The 15,675-nt window shown below is 45.0% G+C and overlaps 1 protein-coding gene across 1 annotated transcript in view; it reads right to left on the reverse strand.

Annotated features, from left to right (window-relative positions):
- sncb (synuclein, beta) overlaps positions 1–14,880 on the reverse strand; it is a 31,139-nt gene extending 16,259 nt beyond the window's left edge. Inside the window, exons 1-3 of the mRNA XM_059989908.1 lie at positions 14,760–14,880; positions 14,174–14,212; positions 6,115–6,266 (exon numbers count right to left, since the gene is read on the reverse strand). Of these exons, the coding sequence (XP_059845891.1) occupies positions 6,115–6,266; positions 14,174–14,212; positions 14,760–14,880 (312 nt within the window). The remainder of the gene's footprint in view (positions 1–6,114; positions 6,267–14,173; positions 14,213–14,759) is intronic.
- Between the last annotated feature and the right edge of the window lie 795 nt (positions 14,881–15,675).

The following is a 15,675-nucleotide window of genomic DNA, read 5'->3' on the forward strand; positions in this document are numbered from 1 at the left end:
TGTCCTGGAATTTTCACATGCAACTGTGTCTAAAGCTTATGAATGGTGCAAAAAAAAAAATCCAATGAATAGCAATTCTGTGGATAAAATTGCCTTGTTAATGAGAGAGGTCAGAGGAGAATGGCCAAATAGGTTCAAGCTGACAAGAAGCTGACAGTAACTCAAATAACCACGTGTTACATCAGTGGTGTGCAGAAGAGCATCTCTGAACACAGAACACATGGAACCTTGAAGTGCTTGGACTACAGCACCACAAACATACACTTCCTGGCTACTTTATTAAGGAGGTACCTGATAAAGTGGCAAATTTATCAGATATCACACAATGTGCAGAGCTGAGCAATTAGAATATTTTGTTCATGTTGTAGCGGTGTGCTACAAGCAGCGCTAAAATTACGACACGGAGTCGGTAACTGCAGTCGAAGGAAAAACTTTATTCGAAAACTTCAGCCTCACTTTTAAGCCTCTGTCAACCGGCCCCCCATGGTGAAGAGGCTCCAAAGCCCTGTGCTCGCAAACCCCCGTAGGCTATCTAATTGTGAGTCGGTTCGGATACGCTAGGAAATGAGGCGCTACATAACCCCCCCCCCAGAACCGGCGATACACCCCCCAATGTCCACAGCCTGGGCCAGAACCTGCTTGGGAGGTCGGCCTCTGCGCCGAGGCGCCGGAAACTCGGCCGGTTGCGCCAGGTCCACATGGGCCGGCTTGAGGCGGTCCACCGTGAAAACCTCCTCCTTCCCCCCAACGTCCAGCACGAACGTGGACCCGTTGTTCCGGAGCACCGTAAACGGCCCCTCGTATGGCCGCTGCAGCGGTGGCCGATGCCCGCCCCTTCGTACAAACACAAACTTACAGTTCCGTAGGTCTTTGGGTACGCAGGTCGGGTGCCGCCCATGCTGTGAAGTGGGTATGGGGGCCAGGTTACCGAGCTTCTCGCGAAGTCTGCCCAGGACTGCAGCGGGTTCTTCCTCTTGCCCCCTCGGGGCTGGTAGGAACTCCCCGGGGATGGCCAGGGGCGCGCCGTATACCAACTCGGCCGACGAGGCGTGCAGGTCGTCCTTGGGCGCTGTGCGGATGCCGAGAAGGACCCAGGGAAGCTCGTCCGCCCAGTTGGCTCCTCGCAGGCGGGCCATGAGGGCCGACATCAGGTGACGGTGGAAACGCTCCACTAGCCCGTTCGACTGTGGGTGGTAGGCAGTGGTGTGGTGCAGCTGAGTCCCCAAAAGGCTGGCCATAGCTGACCACAGGCTGGAGGTGAACTGGGCGCCTCTGTCGGAGGTAATGTGGGCTGGTACACCAAAGCGGGATATCCAGGTGGCGAGCAGGGCTCGGGCGCAAGATTCGGAGGTGGTGTCGGTGAGCGGGACCGCCTCTGGCCATCTTGTGAACCGGTCCACGATAGTCAGGAGGTAACGCGCTCCGCGCGACACTGGCAGGGGGCCCACGATATCCACATGAATGTGGTCGAAACGCCGGTGGGCGGGATGGAACTGCTGCGGTGGGGCTTTGGTGTGCCGCTGAACCTTGGCCGTCTGGCAGTGCATGCACGTTCTGGCCCATTCACTGACCTGTTTGCGGAGACCGTGCCAAACGAACCTGCTGGAAACCAGCCGGACAGTTGTCCGGATGGAGGGATGCGCCAAGTTATGAATGGAGTCGAAAACACGTCGCCGCCAGGCTGCGGGGACGACCGGACGGGGCTGGCCGGTGGCGACGTCACAGAGTAGGGTCCTCTCACCTGGGCCCACGGGGAAGTCCTGGAGCTGCAAACCAGAGACTGCAGTCCTGTAACTCGGAAGCTCCTCATCTACCTGCTGTGCCTCTGCCAGTGCCTCAAAGTCTACCCCTTGGGAAAGGGCATGAACGGTAGGGCGAGAGAGCGCATCCGCCACGACATTGTCCTTACCCGAGATGTGCCGGACATCCGTTGTGTATTCAGAGATGTAGGACAGGTGGCGTTGTTGGCGGGATGACCAGGGGTCGGATGCTTTCGTAAACGCAAAGGTAAGCGGTTTGTGGTCCGTGAACGCGGTGAAGGGCCGACCTTCTAGGAAGTACCTGAAATGCCGGATTGCCAGGTAGAGCGCCAACAGTTCCCGGTCAAAAGCACTGTACTTGAGCTCGGGTGGCCGCAGGTGTTTGCTGAAAAACGCCAGGGGTTGCCAGCGACCTGCGATGAGCTGCTCCAGCACCCCACCGACTGCCGTGTTTGATGCGTCCACTGTGAGGGCGGTAGGGGTGTCCATTCTGGGATGTACTAGCATTGCGGCGTCAGCCAAAGCTTCCTTCGTTTGAACGAAAGCGGCGGCGGACTCCTCGTCCCAGGTAATGTTCTTGCTCGGACCCGACATCAGGGCGAACAGGGGGCGCATGATCCGGGCAGCTGAAGGGAGGAAGCGGCGGTAGAAATTGACCATACCTACGAATTCCTGAAGGCCTTTGATCGTGGTGGGTCGGGGGAAGTGGCGGACAGCATCTACCTTAGCGGGCAGAGGGGTTGCCCCGTCTTTAGTAATCCTGTGGCCCAGGAAGTCAATGGTATCAAGTCCGAACTGGCATTTGGCAGGGTTGATTGTAAGACCGTACTCACTCAGTCGGGCGCAGAGTTGACGGAGGTGGGACAGATGCTCCTGACGACTGCCGCTGGCTATGAGGATGTCATCCAAATAGATGAACGCGAAGTCCAGGTCCCGTCCCACCGCGTCCATTAACCGCTGGAACGTCTGTGCGGCATTCTTCAGGCCGAACGGCATGCGGAGGAACTCGAAGAGGCCAAACGGGGTGATGAGAGCCGTTTTGGGGACGTCGTCAGGATGCATCGGGATTTGATGGTACCCTCGGACAAGGTCGACCTTGGAGAAGATCCGGGCGCCGTGCAGGTTTGCCGCAAAGTCCTGAATGTGCGGCACAGGGTAGCGGTCCGGTGTGGTAGCCTCGTTCAGCCTGCGGTAGTCGCCGCACGGTCTCCAGCCCCCCGTCGCTTTGGGCACCATGTGCAGGGGGGAAGCCCAGGGGCTGTCGGACCGCCGGATGATCCCCAATTCCTCCATTCTCTGGAACTCCTCCTTCGCCAGTCGGAGCTTGTCCGGGGGAAGCCGCCGAGCACGGGCATGGAGGGGTGGTCCCTGTGTCGGGATGTGGTGCTGTACGCCGTGCCTGGGCATGGCTGCTGTGAACTGCGGTGCCAGAACCGATGGGAACTCCGCCAGGACCCTGGTGAAATCATTGTCGGACAGCGTGATGGAGCCGAGGTGAGGGGCTGGCAACTGGGCCGCGCCCAGGGAGAATGTCTGAAAGGTCTCGGCGTGTACCAGTCTCTTCCTGGGCAGGTCAACCAGCAGGCTGTGAGCTCGCAAAAAATCCGCACCCAGAAGCGGTTGGGCTACGGCGGCCAGTGTGAAGTCCCACGTGAACTGGCTGGGGCCGAACAGTAGCTGCACCTGACGGGTGCCATAGGTCCTTACTGTGCTGCCATTCACGGCCCTCAGGGGGGGACCCGGTGCCCTGCTGCGGGTGTCATAACTCGTCGGAGGTAAAACGCTGATCTCAGCCCCAGTATCGACCAAAAACCGGCGTCCCGACCTTCTATCCCACACATACAGGAGGCTATCCCGATGGCCAGCCGCCGTAGCCATCAGCGGCGGCTGGCCCTGGCGTTTCCCGGGAACTTGCAGGGCGGGCGGCAACGGCGGGCTTCTGCGCCCCACCGCTGGTGGTAGAAGCACCAGTGGTCATTGGGCCGGGGGTTAGTGGGCTCTGCGGCCGGGCCTGGACTGATTTGCTGCCGGGAGCGTGGCTGGGAGATCTGTGCGATGGACGCCCCGCTCACCTTTTTGGCGTTCCACAGCAAGTCCGCCCGGGCTGCCACCTTCCGGGGGGTCACTGAAATCCGCGTCGGACAGCAGCAGGCGTATGTCCTCGGGCAGCTGCTCCAGGAATGCCTGCTCAAACATGAGGCCTGTGTGTCCCTCGGCCAGAGACAACATCTCATTCATTAAAGCCGATGGAGGTCTGTCGCCCAAGCCATCCAGGTGCAGTAAACGGGCAGCCCGCTCGCGCCGTGAGAGTCCGAAAGTCCTGAGGAGCAGGGCTTTGAATTCCGTGTACTTGCCGTCTGCCGGGGGCGACTGTACGAACTCCGCGACCTGGGCAGCTGTGTCCTGGTCGAGGGAGCCCACCACGTAGTAGTAGCGGGTGTCTTCTGAGGTGATCTGGCGAACGTGGAATTGGGCTTCGGCTTGCTGGAACCATAGGTCCGGGCGCTGTGTCCAGAAACCCGGCAGTTTCAACAAAACCGCATGAACAGAGGCGGCGTCGGTCATTTCTGGTCCAAAAATCGTTTGGACCGTCGGGGTCACCAATTGTAGCGGTGTGCTACAAGCAGCGCTAAAATTACGACACGGAGTCGGTAACTGCAGTCGAAGGAAAAACTTTATTCGAAAACTTCAGCCTCACTTTTAAGCCTCTGTCAACCAGCCCCCCATGGCGAAGAGGCTCCAAAGCCCTGTGCTCGCAAACCCCCGTAGGCTATCTAATTGTGAGTCGGTTCGGATACGCTAGGAAATGAGGCGCTACAATGTATAAAATATACATTTTCCTGATAATTTATGATCCTGAATTCTGATAGATAACAATATTATTGTAATTAATAAATAGTTATTGTTGTAATGAATGCTATGTTAAGGGAGCATTCCCCCCTCCCCCACCCCCCCACACACACAATGCAAGCATAGACATACAATTATGCCTTCTAAAGATATTTTACAGCAACCATGTAGCACAGGATATGGGAAGAAACCAGAACATTCAAGGAAATCCATGAAGTCACAGCGAGAATGTGCAAAGAAGAATGTCCAGTCTCCACACAGACAGCAGCAGAGGACAGGCCACTGGAGCGCTGAGGTAGCAGCTCAAACTGCTACTCTATGTGCCATTCATCACCGATTTGCTAACCATCGGTATCAGCGCCATACTTCATGTCACATCCTACAGCTCACTTCACATACTCATCAAATTGCTATTCATAACCTGCGGACATTAGCAGCTATTCACAAGGATAGTACATGATATTGCATGGGATATCAACAGACCCAATTCTCCTTGCCTTACTTCTCCTTATTCTCACAACTTCTTCTGATTCAGAAAGCTGAAGTTGACATAGGTACATCTGTACATCTTACTTACCTTAAATATCAAATACCTCTTCTCCATTTTGCGCTTCAGAGGCTCAAGTACTGAACTTCCCCAATTATAAGAAGGAGGAAGAAATCAGTGAGGATAAAGTGACACTGGTTAGAGACATGATATACTTCAAAACAAAAATAAAGGAGGCTCTGAATGTGATGAGACATCAGGTCCATAACATTTAGGGCAGAGACACGAATGGGATGTGTTTTCATCTGCTGAAGGCTAGGCCATGATTAGTTCTGCTCAAAGCACAGATGGTAAAGATAACAGATTTAAGTTGCGCTTTGAAAGCGTGGGACTGCTGCCATATGAGCTCAACTTGCCCTTATTGTGAATGGATACAACTATTTCACTGTCTTCTAAGCTGCAGCAGTTAGTAAATACAGGCTAAAGGGTATATTGGCAACTCTGTTACTTAAAACAAGAATGGGAAAGCATTATAAATAGATTAAGGAAGTTGATTGGATGGAGTGTATAGCTCAAAGATAGCACGGTTAATGTCAAATCATTAATGCAGGCTGTTAAAGTCATGATCTTTCTGCTCTGTGTTCCACTACAAATGCTTAGCTGTGCATACACAAAGCTGCTGACCAACTATGTGAACACATCAATACATTTTTGAACATTAGATGGTTGTACAGTGGCTTAAAAATGCATGCCATATATCCCGAATAATTTTTATGTTAACTTCCGTTATATGGAAATCATTAGCAAGCATTTATTTCAAACTCCGAAAGGTTTAAAAACGACTTATGGATATTATTATCATCCAAATAACAGATTTTCAGTTTTATATGTAGTGTAATCATTGGAAGCTGGGTGTTCATCATTATTATTTTTAGCATATGTAAAGCTATAATGAATGGTTTTGATGTGTAATTGCAGCTGTAGAGGGTTGGGTGTACATGCTTGATGAAGGCTGACCTTTATTTCCGATGGGAAATCATCCCTTTTCACTAGACCTGTGGCTGCAGCAATGTTTCCAGCTCCATCCACTGTCTTCTGAGCCACAGCTGAGACTCCTGTGATAACTGCACCACCCACCAAAGAGGCCTGCTCCTTTGTCTTCTCAGCCACTATAAAGCAAGCAAGATTGCTTTAATACATATTTAAAAAAAACATATCTTATTTCAGTTCCTAAATGACACTGTTTTAATCAATTTGAAATTTACTGCTTAAACTGTTTATCTTTTTAGGATCTTTTAAATGTTTATGTCCATTTATCGATGTTTTATTTCAAGAAAAAATCATTTTGGAATAGAAATGTAATTTTTATTCATAGATGCTGGAAATTTTTAAATGGACTGCCTGTCCTTAGCTGGTTATGCAATATTGATTTTGTTTGAGAAAGCAGAAAGAACTAAAGCCCAACTTATGTGATAGCCTGTAAGAAAGGGTTATAAAACATAGAAACATAGAAAGTAAGAGCAGAAAAGGCCATTCAGCTTCACCACACAAAAAGATCATGACTGATCATCTAACTTGTAACTTCATTCCCAATATCTCTCATACCTCTTAATGATTTTTGTGTCTGAAACAATTCTAAAATAAATTTATTATTTGAAGAGTTTTAACAAAGGAGTATCATGAGCAATTCAATATCATTAACAGTTGAAACTGATCAGGTTGCATCCTTCAAAATTTTCAAAAGCATTATGAGTTGGTAAGGATATCACAACAAGATAGTCATCATGCTCAAGGTTCTGCTGTGGTTTGAGAACAGTAACATTTAGGGCCGGACACTGTTGAAGAAGCTGTTAAGGTCTGAACTTTTTTAAAAGATTGCTGAGGCTGCTTCCAAGCTAGAACAAGAAACATCAGCTACATTTCACTGTTAGATAAACACTGTGGTATCACAGGGGTCACAGTTAGCTTGTGCTGCATAACAATTGACTTCTTCCTTTGTCAAAAAGCAATGCACAGCATGAACTTCCCGAAGACCATGAACTTCCTGAAGGAGCCAAGTCAGAGATTCAGATATAATCCTTAACCATAAAAGCTTCAACTCCTGGAGAGTGCAACCCGTCTGTCACTATATACAACACATAGCCATGGTAGAATAACAGCTAGCATGATGCTATTACAGTTTGGAGCACTGGAGTTCAAAGTTCAATTATGGCATCCTCTGCAAAGACCATGGGTTTCCTCCAGGAGCTCTGCTTTCCTCCCACAGTCCAAAGACATGCCACTTAGTAGGTTAATTAGTCATTGTAAATTATCCAGTGGTTAGGCTAAGGTTAAGTCAAAGGGTTGCTGGGTGGTGTGGCTCAGTGTGCTGTATCTCTAAATAAAAAATATAACATTACAATTGCCAGATTTTACTGTTGCACCTTTATCTTTCAGCCACTATGCCAGTCACAACAATGGATATCTTTTCATTGTCCAGAATGAAATCAATGCTAAGAGCAACAAGTGCCTTAACAAGAACCAACCAGCTGCTAACTAATCAAACAGACTGCTGGCATCCTCAAATGATGCTAGTGCTCACTGAACCATCATGAAGAAGCCTTGTGATATACCAAATAGCTAGTACACCCAAAAACAATACGCGGTTGGATGATAATATTTCAGCTTCCCTTTAAACAGAGCAGGAGTCATCCATACTCTGCATTTTGTAGGTCTCCTAATCAGTTTGCACAATGCTGGGCAATCAGATAAGCTCAACTTTTCCCAACAATCACAGGATTAGAACTAAAATGGGAAGAGAAGAAAAAGACACAGGAAGGAAAAAAAAGGCAATATATAGGAGTTCATTCCAGCTGAGCAATCAGAGAACAACGGATTATACCATGCATTCAGTTTTCATCTTGTGTTTTCTTTGTTGCTCAACAGCAATGCTTGCTTGAGAACACTGACAGAATAAAAGCCAATGCTATCAACTCTTCAAACTATATTTAGACATCCATCCAGAAACAAATCTACTGTATACAAACTTTAATTAATCACTGTGCAATTTGTCTGAGTTCGTGCCCTGTGCATCTTCCCTTGACCTCGTGTTCTACCAATGGCTACGGCATGTCTGCAGACTGCAGCCGGGAAGACTGCGGACTTTCAGTAGGGAGAATGTCCAGTAGGCTCAGTGAGAGATTGCACCTCTCATCACAAACAGTAGTACCCAAACTGGCTGGTAGATGAGAAACAGCAGTCATTAGAGAAGACAGCAGTGAAATCATGTATACTGCTATTCTGCAGGGACCAACAGATTTATGCTCCATAGACTCACTGTCAACTTCCCAAGGCAAGTCTCAGCAAATCTCAGGAACAGACAGTAGAAGTGCTGCGAATTCTACAAAATCTTTTAAACACTTGCATCTAGGGCCATGATGGTACCAGTTTGAGCTTGCATGGTTGCAAGAAAACCTGACATGAGAACAGTCTGAGCTTGCATGGTTGATATCTGAATTTCTACTACAAAATTCAGATAATATGTCAATGATTTGGAGTTTGGAATTGATAACTTTGTAGTGAAGTTTGCGGACAATACGAAGATGGGTGGAGATGCAGGTTGTGCTGAGGAATCAGGGAGTCTGCAGAAGGACTTAGAATGAGGGAATGGGCAAAGAAGTGGTAGATAGAAAACACTGTATGGAAGTGTATGGTAGTGCACTTTGGTAAAAGGGATAAAGGCATGGACGATTTTCTAAATGGGGAAAAACTAAAAAATAACAGATGCCAAAGGACTTGGGAGTCCTTGTGCAGGGTTCTCTAAAGGATAACTTGCAGGTTGAGTTGACGGTAAGGAAAGCAAATGAAATATTAGCATTCATTTGGAAAGGACTAGAGTGTAAGAGCAAAGATGTATTGCTTTATAAAGCATTGGTCAGACCATACCTGGAGTACTGTGAGCAGTTTTGGGCCCCTTATCTAAGAAAATGTGCTTGCATTGGAGAAGGTCCAGAGATGTTCATGAGAATGATTCCAGGAAAGAAAGGGTTAATGTATGTAGCGCATTTGATGGTGTTTAGAAGAATGAGGGGAGAATCTCATTGAAACCTATCAACTATTGAAAGGCCTAGATAGAATGGATCCAGAAATATTGTTTCCTATAGTGGGGAAGTCCAAGACTGGAGGGCAAGCCTCAGAACAGAGGGACAGCCACTTATAAGGGAGATGAGGAGTAATTTCATTACCTAGAGGGTAGTGAGTCTATGGAATTTGTTGCTGCAGATGGCTGTAGAGACTAAATCATTGACTATATTTAAAGCGGCCGTTGATAGGTTCTCGATTAGTCCAGATGTCTAGGGTTATGGAGAAAAGGCAGGAGAGTGGGGTTGAAAGGGTTAAGAACTCTGCCACAATGGAATGGCAGAGCAGACTCAATGAATTGAAGTGCCCAATTCTGCTCCTATGTCTTGTGGTCTTGTAATGGATGACTTCTGCTTCTGTTTAATGGGTAACTGAAATACCAGTCATCCAGCCATACATAGTGATTGGGTGTGCTAGCTTTGAAGTGGGGTTTCTGTCACTTTCACAAGAGGAAAGAAGGGCCCCAATCTCAATACAAAGCCCTTTACAAGGTTATCACTGGACTCGCTGCAGCTCAAAGATATCACATACATACTTTTGATCAAGCTTAGCAATGCATCAAGCATTTCATTACGGAAACTCATGAGCTTGCTTCAGAAGATTGTTTGCCCACTGTTTTTACCTGTGTATGGCCATGCCTAATAAAGAATTGAAACCTTTTTTATTTTACAAAATACACTCTCCGTAGGCTATTTATGTACAGTGACTCACTATATGAAGTTGTCTACTCCTAAGCTAATCTCTATGGTAATTCTATGAAGAGTTTGTATCTGAACTACTGACAAGTTTTAGGTCTAATGTTGGAGTGCACTCATTTTCCTGTCTTGGTATGAGTCAATGATTGCCCTGGTTTGACTTCCTGGCTAACCGAACGGGCAGTACTGAGATGAAGTTGCTGGGTGCACCACTTGTTAATCATCGGAGAGTTTGAAATCATCAAGTAGCGAACAGCGGGAAGGATTAGGTATAATCATCAATGTGTCAGTGTCAGTTTTAGCTATGGACATTTTATTGACAGCTCTAATTATGATTTGGATTCTCTCCTCTAGGTAGCAGGTTCTGTCTAGTTTTTGCTTCTGCTCATTGAAAGGTGCTTTCTCTTAAATAAAAGAGGGAAATATGTTAATATATGTTGTTTAGATTATGTGTCTGTCCTGGGAGAATTCCTAGCAGTCTAAAAAGTTGTGAGATTTGCAAATAATGCTTGGAAAGTGGTGCAGCACATGAGGAAATGATGTACCAAATGAAATTTAGGCCCCTAGATGATAGAGATTATTGGTAGTGAATGATAAGGCCATGTGCATTGAGCAAGGCTAGTGGTTTCTTTGGGGAGATATGGCATTTGAAGATTTGTTCAATGATCTTGACAATGCTTGTGTGATCATTGCATATTTTGTCTCACCACATTCATGTGCTTGGAGCTGCTCTACCCACATAACCCAATACAACTGTTGGAAAGGAGAGGAGAGAGAGAGATACCGCTTCTACCTCTTCCAATGATTCTAGTGAGGCACAGAGAGATTGGTATTTACTGACAATTACCTTTATTGTTCAAACTAACAAATACGTGAATTCATACATTAAATACCTTGTGCGCACAACTGCTAAGTACCCCTGACTCTCCTGGATAGTCAAAGAATAGCAAAGGTATTACCCAGGCAGAGGAATTTACGCTGGCCAGGCGCTCCTTGTTCCTCGTGGTCCCGACTCACTCTCCACGTGTTCACACAGGGTTCTTCTCGCTAGTGTCTGCGATGGTTATTCTTCAAAGTTACCGCCACCGGTGCACACAAAGCATCCACTTTTATATCCATTGCTTATCAATTCAAATGTCGCATTCCCATGTCATTGGCCGCAGGTCATGTGTCTGGCCTTTAGCACCTGGTCATTGGCTCTGGTCCAAAGCAGCATCCATCTATTGTCCTCTCCCCACCAAAGGACAGTTGCTGACTCATGGCTCTTTGTTCTCAGTCAGCAATGAGCTTGAATCACCTCAGGCATTCACAAGTCTGCATGTTACAGCCAACCAAAGAACACCTCACAAACAACTCCTTATTTGGAAATGCAGAAATGCACTCCAGCAGATTACCTGAGGAGTCTTTGTGTCCTCTTTAAAAAACTAATCAAGTCCAGCATGTCAAGCTCACAAAATGGAGAATCGAGTGTCTTCACAAAATGGCAGCCTCCATCCCCCAAGCACATGGCAAGAACAAAGACTATTTCCACTGTCCTTCATTCATTTGAATTCACTGATTTGAAGATTGTCATTCTTTCTGGCCAACACTACAATTTTACCACTGCTGCTCTATCATTTGCTTTGAAGGAATATAGGTCCACTATGGTTAGAGGATCAGTCGCCATCTCTTCCTCATCTACCAAAAACTTGTTACTACATCTGAAAATGTGAGTGCTTATTCTAGCTACGCACATGCTGGTATATACTGTGAAGATCACTGGAATGACTACCACCAATAATACCAACCATAATTTATTTTGTCTTTAAAAAGTACAAATTAGGCTTATATCAACTCTATTTTGTGCATTTCAAACACAGCACCAAGAGACATGATGAAATACAAAGACATTCAAAAATATAATTAGCTTTGTCTACTGCAGAAACCATAATAATGAGCAGGCAGTAAAAATTCTATTTGGATCCTAGGTCTCATTTTCCAGTGCCATCTAATTTAACTCCCAAAGATTTATACACCATTCAAAATGTTCAGCTGAGAAATAAAATAAAGAAATTAGCAATTTGGAATCTTTTCCCTCATTAATAGCATGCTGTTAAACTTGTATAGTCATTTTAGTTTGCAGCTATACCTTTATGTTAAGCACTTTGTAAAAGAAAAGTTGAAGAGTCTAATCTAATCTAGTACTGCATTAGAGTGGTAGAAACAAAAACCTGGGCAGTTAAAGGGCTCGATACTTGTGAATATGAAACATGTTTTTAACTATGGTCTCCTGACATTGTGTAGGCATCTCAAAATCATAAATTAGCAATGAAGTGTACTGGAAACATTCCAAATCTTGAACTGGTATCCCTAATTTTATCTTTCATTCAGCATGTGCTCAACAAATGTAACTATTCCATCTTCCACATAATTATACATGTAATTTGATTTATACATCCTGATCTGGTTGAGGAAACACTGAGAATATATTGTTCATATCTCTTATTTCTACAATAATTTGAACACAGAATGATACGTACAATATAAGTACAATCTAAATTTAATTGATTTTTCATCAGTCTGGTCTATCAGTCAGTTGGCCACCAGTGGAGTACCTCAGGAATCTGTTCTGGGACCCTTACTCTTTGTGACTTTTATAAATGACCTGGATGAGGAAGTAGAGGGATGGGTTAGTAAGCTTTGCTGATGACACAAAGGTTGAAGATGTTGTGGATAGTGTGGAGGGCTGTCTGAGGTTACAGCGGGACATTAATAGGATGCAAAACTGGGCTGAGAAGTGGCAGATGGAGTTCAACCCAGATAAGTGTGAAGTGGTTCATTTTGGTATGTCAAATATGATGGCAGAATATGGTATTAATGGTAAGACTCTTGGTAGTGTGGATGATCAAGGGGATCTTGGGGTCTGAGTCCATAGGACATTCAAAGCAGCTGCGCAGGTTGACTCTGTGGTTAAGAAGGCATATGGTGTATTGGCCTTCATCAATCATGGTATTGAACTTAAGAGCTGAGAGGTAATGTTGCAGGTATATAGGACCCTGATCAGACCCCACTTGGAGTACTGTGCTCAGTTCTGGTCACCTCACTACAGGAAGGACGTGGAAACTGTAGAAAGGGTGCAGAGGAGATTTACAAGGATATTGCCTGGATTGGGGAGCATGCTTTATGAAAATAGGTTGAGTGAACTTGGCCTTTTCTCCTTGGAGTGATGGAGGATGAAAGGTGACCTGATAGAGATGTATAAAATGATGAGAGGCATTGATCATATGGATAGTCAGAAGCTTTTTTCCAGGGTTGAAATGGTTGCCACAAGAGAACACAGGTTTACGGTGCTGGGGAGTAGGTACAGAGGAGATATCAGGGGTAAGTGTTTTACTTAGAGAGTGGTGAGTGTGTGGAATGGGCTGCCAGCAACAGTGGTGGAGGCAGATATGATATGGTCTTTTAAGAGACTTTTGGGCAAGTACATGGAGCTTAAAAAAATAGAGGGCTATAGGTAAGCCTAGTAATTTCTAAGGTAGAGACATGTTCGGCACAACTTTTTGGGCTGAAGGGCCTGTATTATGTTGTAGGTTTTCTATGTTTCTATGATATTAGTCAAATTCAAATTGGTCCTGAAAATGAGTCTATAAACTGCTGTGTTGTTTCAACAAAAGTCAATTGAAACTAGCTATATTACTTCATATTCTTTATAAAGTCAAGACTTTAACTTATTTTAAAAGGTAGTGGATAAGATAATACTTCATGAATATATTAAGATATCATATGTCAAAAATCACACGAGTGTATCATGCTTCTATTTGTTAATAATTTCACTTTTTGCAAAAACTAAATCACCAACGCATTTATTTGGAAGACAACCTTTTAGTGGAATGCTTTGCCTGATTGCAGTGAAATTCAGTCATGCATTTAACTTCACTGTTTGCAACACAATAATCATTGTTAACAATGTACAGGAGAACAAGTTATTCAGCTAGAGGTACATTGTAACTAAGCCATGCTGCTGGCAAGAGATTATTTTCACACATGCTCTGTTGAATTATAAAAATTGTTGACATTACTCCATGGTCACATTGATAGATTAATCACATTATCAACATTAACAACCTACCTAAGGTAGAACTAAAGCCAAACTACAGTCCTTGATGTTGAGGAAGGAAGCATTATGCTTTTGATGTTGGTTCAAAAATTTAACTTCTGGATTGTTATACATTTTAACTCTTTTATGAAATTGATAAAATTCATCAAAATTCTGTTGAATTTACCTGAAACGACGCTTGAAACACCTTCTTTGGTTTTGGACCCTGAGAGAAGATTGAATATAAATATCATTACTTTTATGAGTTTTTGTGGAACCATCATTGTTTTCTCAGATTATTTTATTTGCTAATATTTATTGCTGCATGCCTCCATGATATTGTTAGCTTTATAGGCAGTGACACTGAAGTGAATGCGTTGGATGTATACATAGAAATATATACATGGATGTACACAGGATATATCCTTGGAAAAAGGATATACTTTGCAGGGTTATAGAGAGTGCCATATGGCAGGTCCATCTGCTCAGCGGAAATAAGACCTTTGAGACTGAATCAGACTGCAGCAAATAACGAGAGCAGCTTTGGAAGAATACAATATTCTCTCGAGAATAAATATAAATGTTTTTTTTTGCAACTGCTCCTATTAGTTTGAATTTGGAGTATTAATTAAACACGCTTTAGTATATCATACATATGCCAACTATAGAAGTCACTTATCAGTTACTGTCGAAAGGAAGGTTTCGTTGTGAAGATATTACCTTACTAAACACACCGGCTGGGTTAAAATTGACAGTTCCCAGTCTGTACATACCGACGTAAAGAACCCCCTCTTTAGTTTTCTCTGCTGCCTCCGCTACTCCCTGCTTGGTTTTCTCAGCCGCGGCAGCCACTCCTTCCTTCGCTTTGGACAATCCTTTCATAAAAACATCCATTTTGGTCCTCGATCAGCAGAGCACTGCAGAATAAACATCAACTAAATCTGATTTAATCACCCCTAAACATAGAAGGTAATAGGCATCGACAAACAATTTTTTTACAAACATACTGACCTCTGTCAGACTGGATAATAATGGATTGGGACAGATTTTTATCAAAACACCATGAAGAGGGGGGTGCTTTCAGATTAAATGAGGAGAGAGATCATCCTGCTCCGCCGCGATGATGGCACCGATAGACTGACCTGTCAGCTTACTGCTCCTGTGGTGTTGTCTGCAGACTGCTCCCTCAAAGCTCCCGTCTTCTCCGTATCTATCGCTCTTCGGAAAGCGCCTGTGATTTCATCAAAGTGCCGTGTAACCACACACGGACACTCACTCACACATCCTCCCCTTTCTAGGTATGTAATTCCCCTAAGAGGGGATACATCATTTTCACCGAAGATCTCGCGTCTTTGCCGTTACCACGACTTCAATTTTTTCCCCCCAATGTGTCGAACGGGATTGCGGTGTAACGGTTGAGCAACCTTCAGCTTTCTTTTTTTTAAACATATTTGAAAATGTTCCTCTCTCAAACCCGACGACATTTCGCACACAAGGATGCTGAAGTGTGCGAAAGAAACATCTATTGGTTAACGGAGCTAGTTCTGTAAAGCATTATGATAACAATGCTTGGGTGACATAAAGAACACGCTTATACTTTAAGATTAAACACCCATAGAAAATAAGAAAATAACATGCAGAAAATGATCAGCAGGTCAGGCAGCATTTTTGGAGAAAGACTCTACATTG

This window comes from Hypanus sabinus, chromosome 15, assembly GCF_030144855.1.
Source record: "Hypanus sabinus isolate sHypSab1 chromosome 15, sHypSab1.hap1, whole genome shotgun sequence".
Lineage (NCBI taxonomy): Eukaryota > Metazoa > Chordata > Chondrichthyes > Myliobatiformes > Dasyatidae > Hypanus > Hypanus sabinus.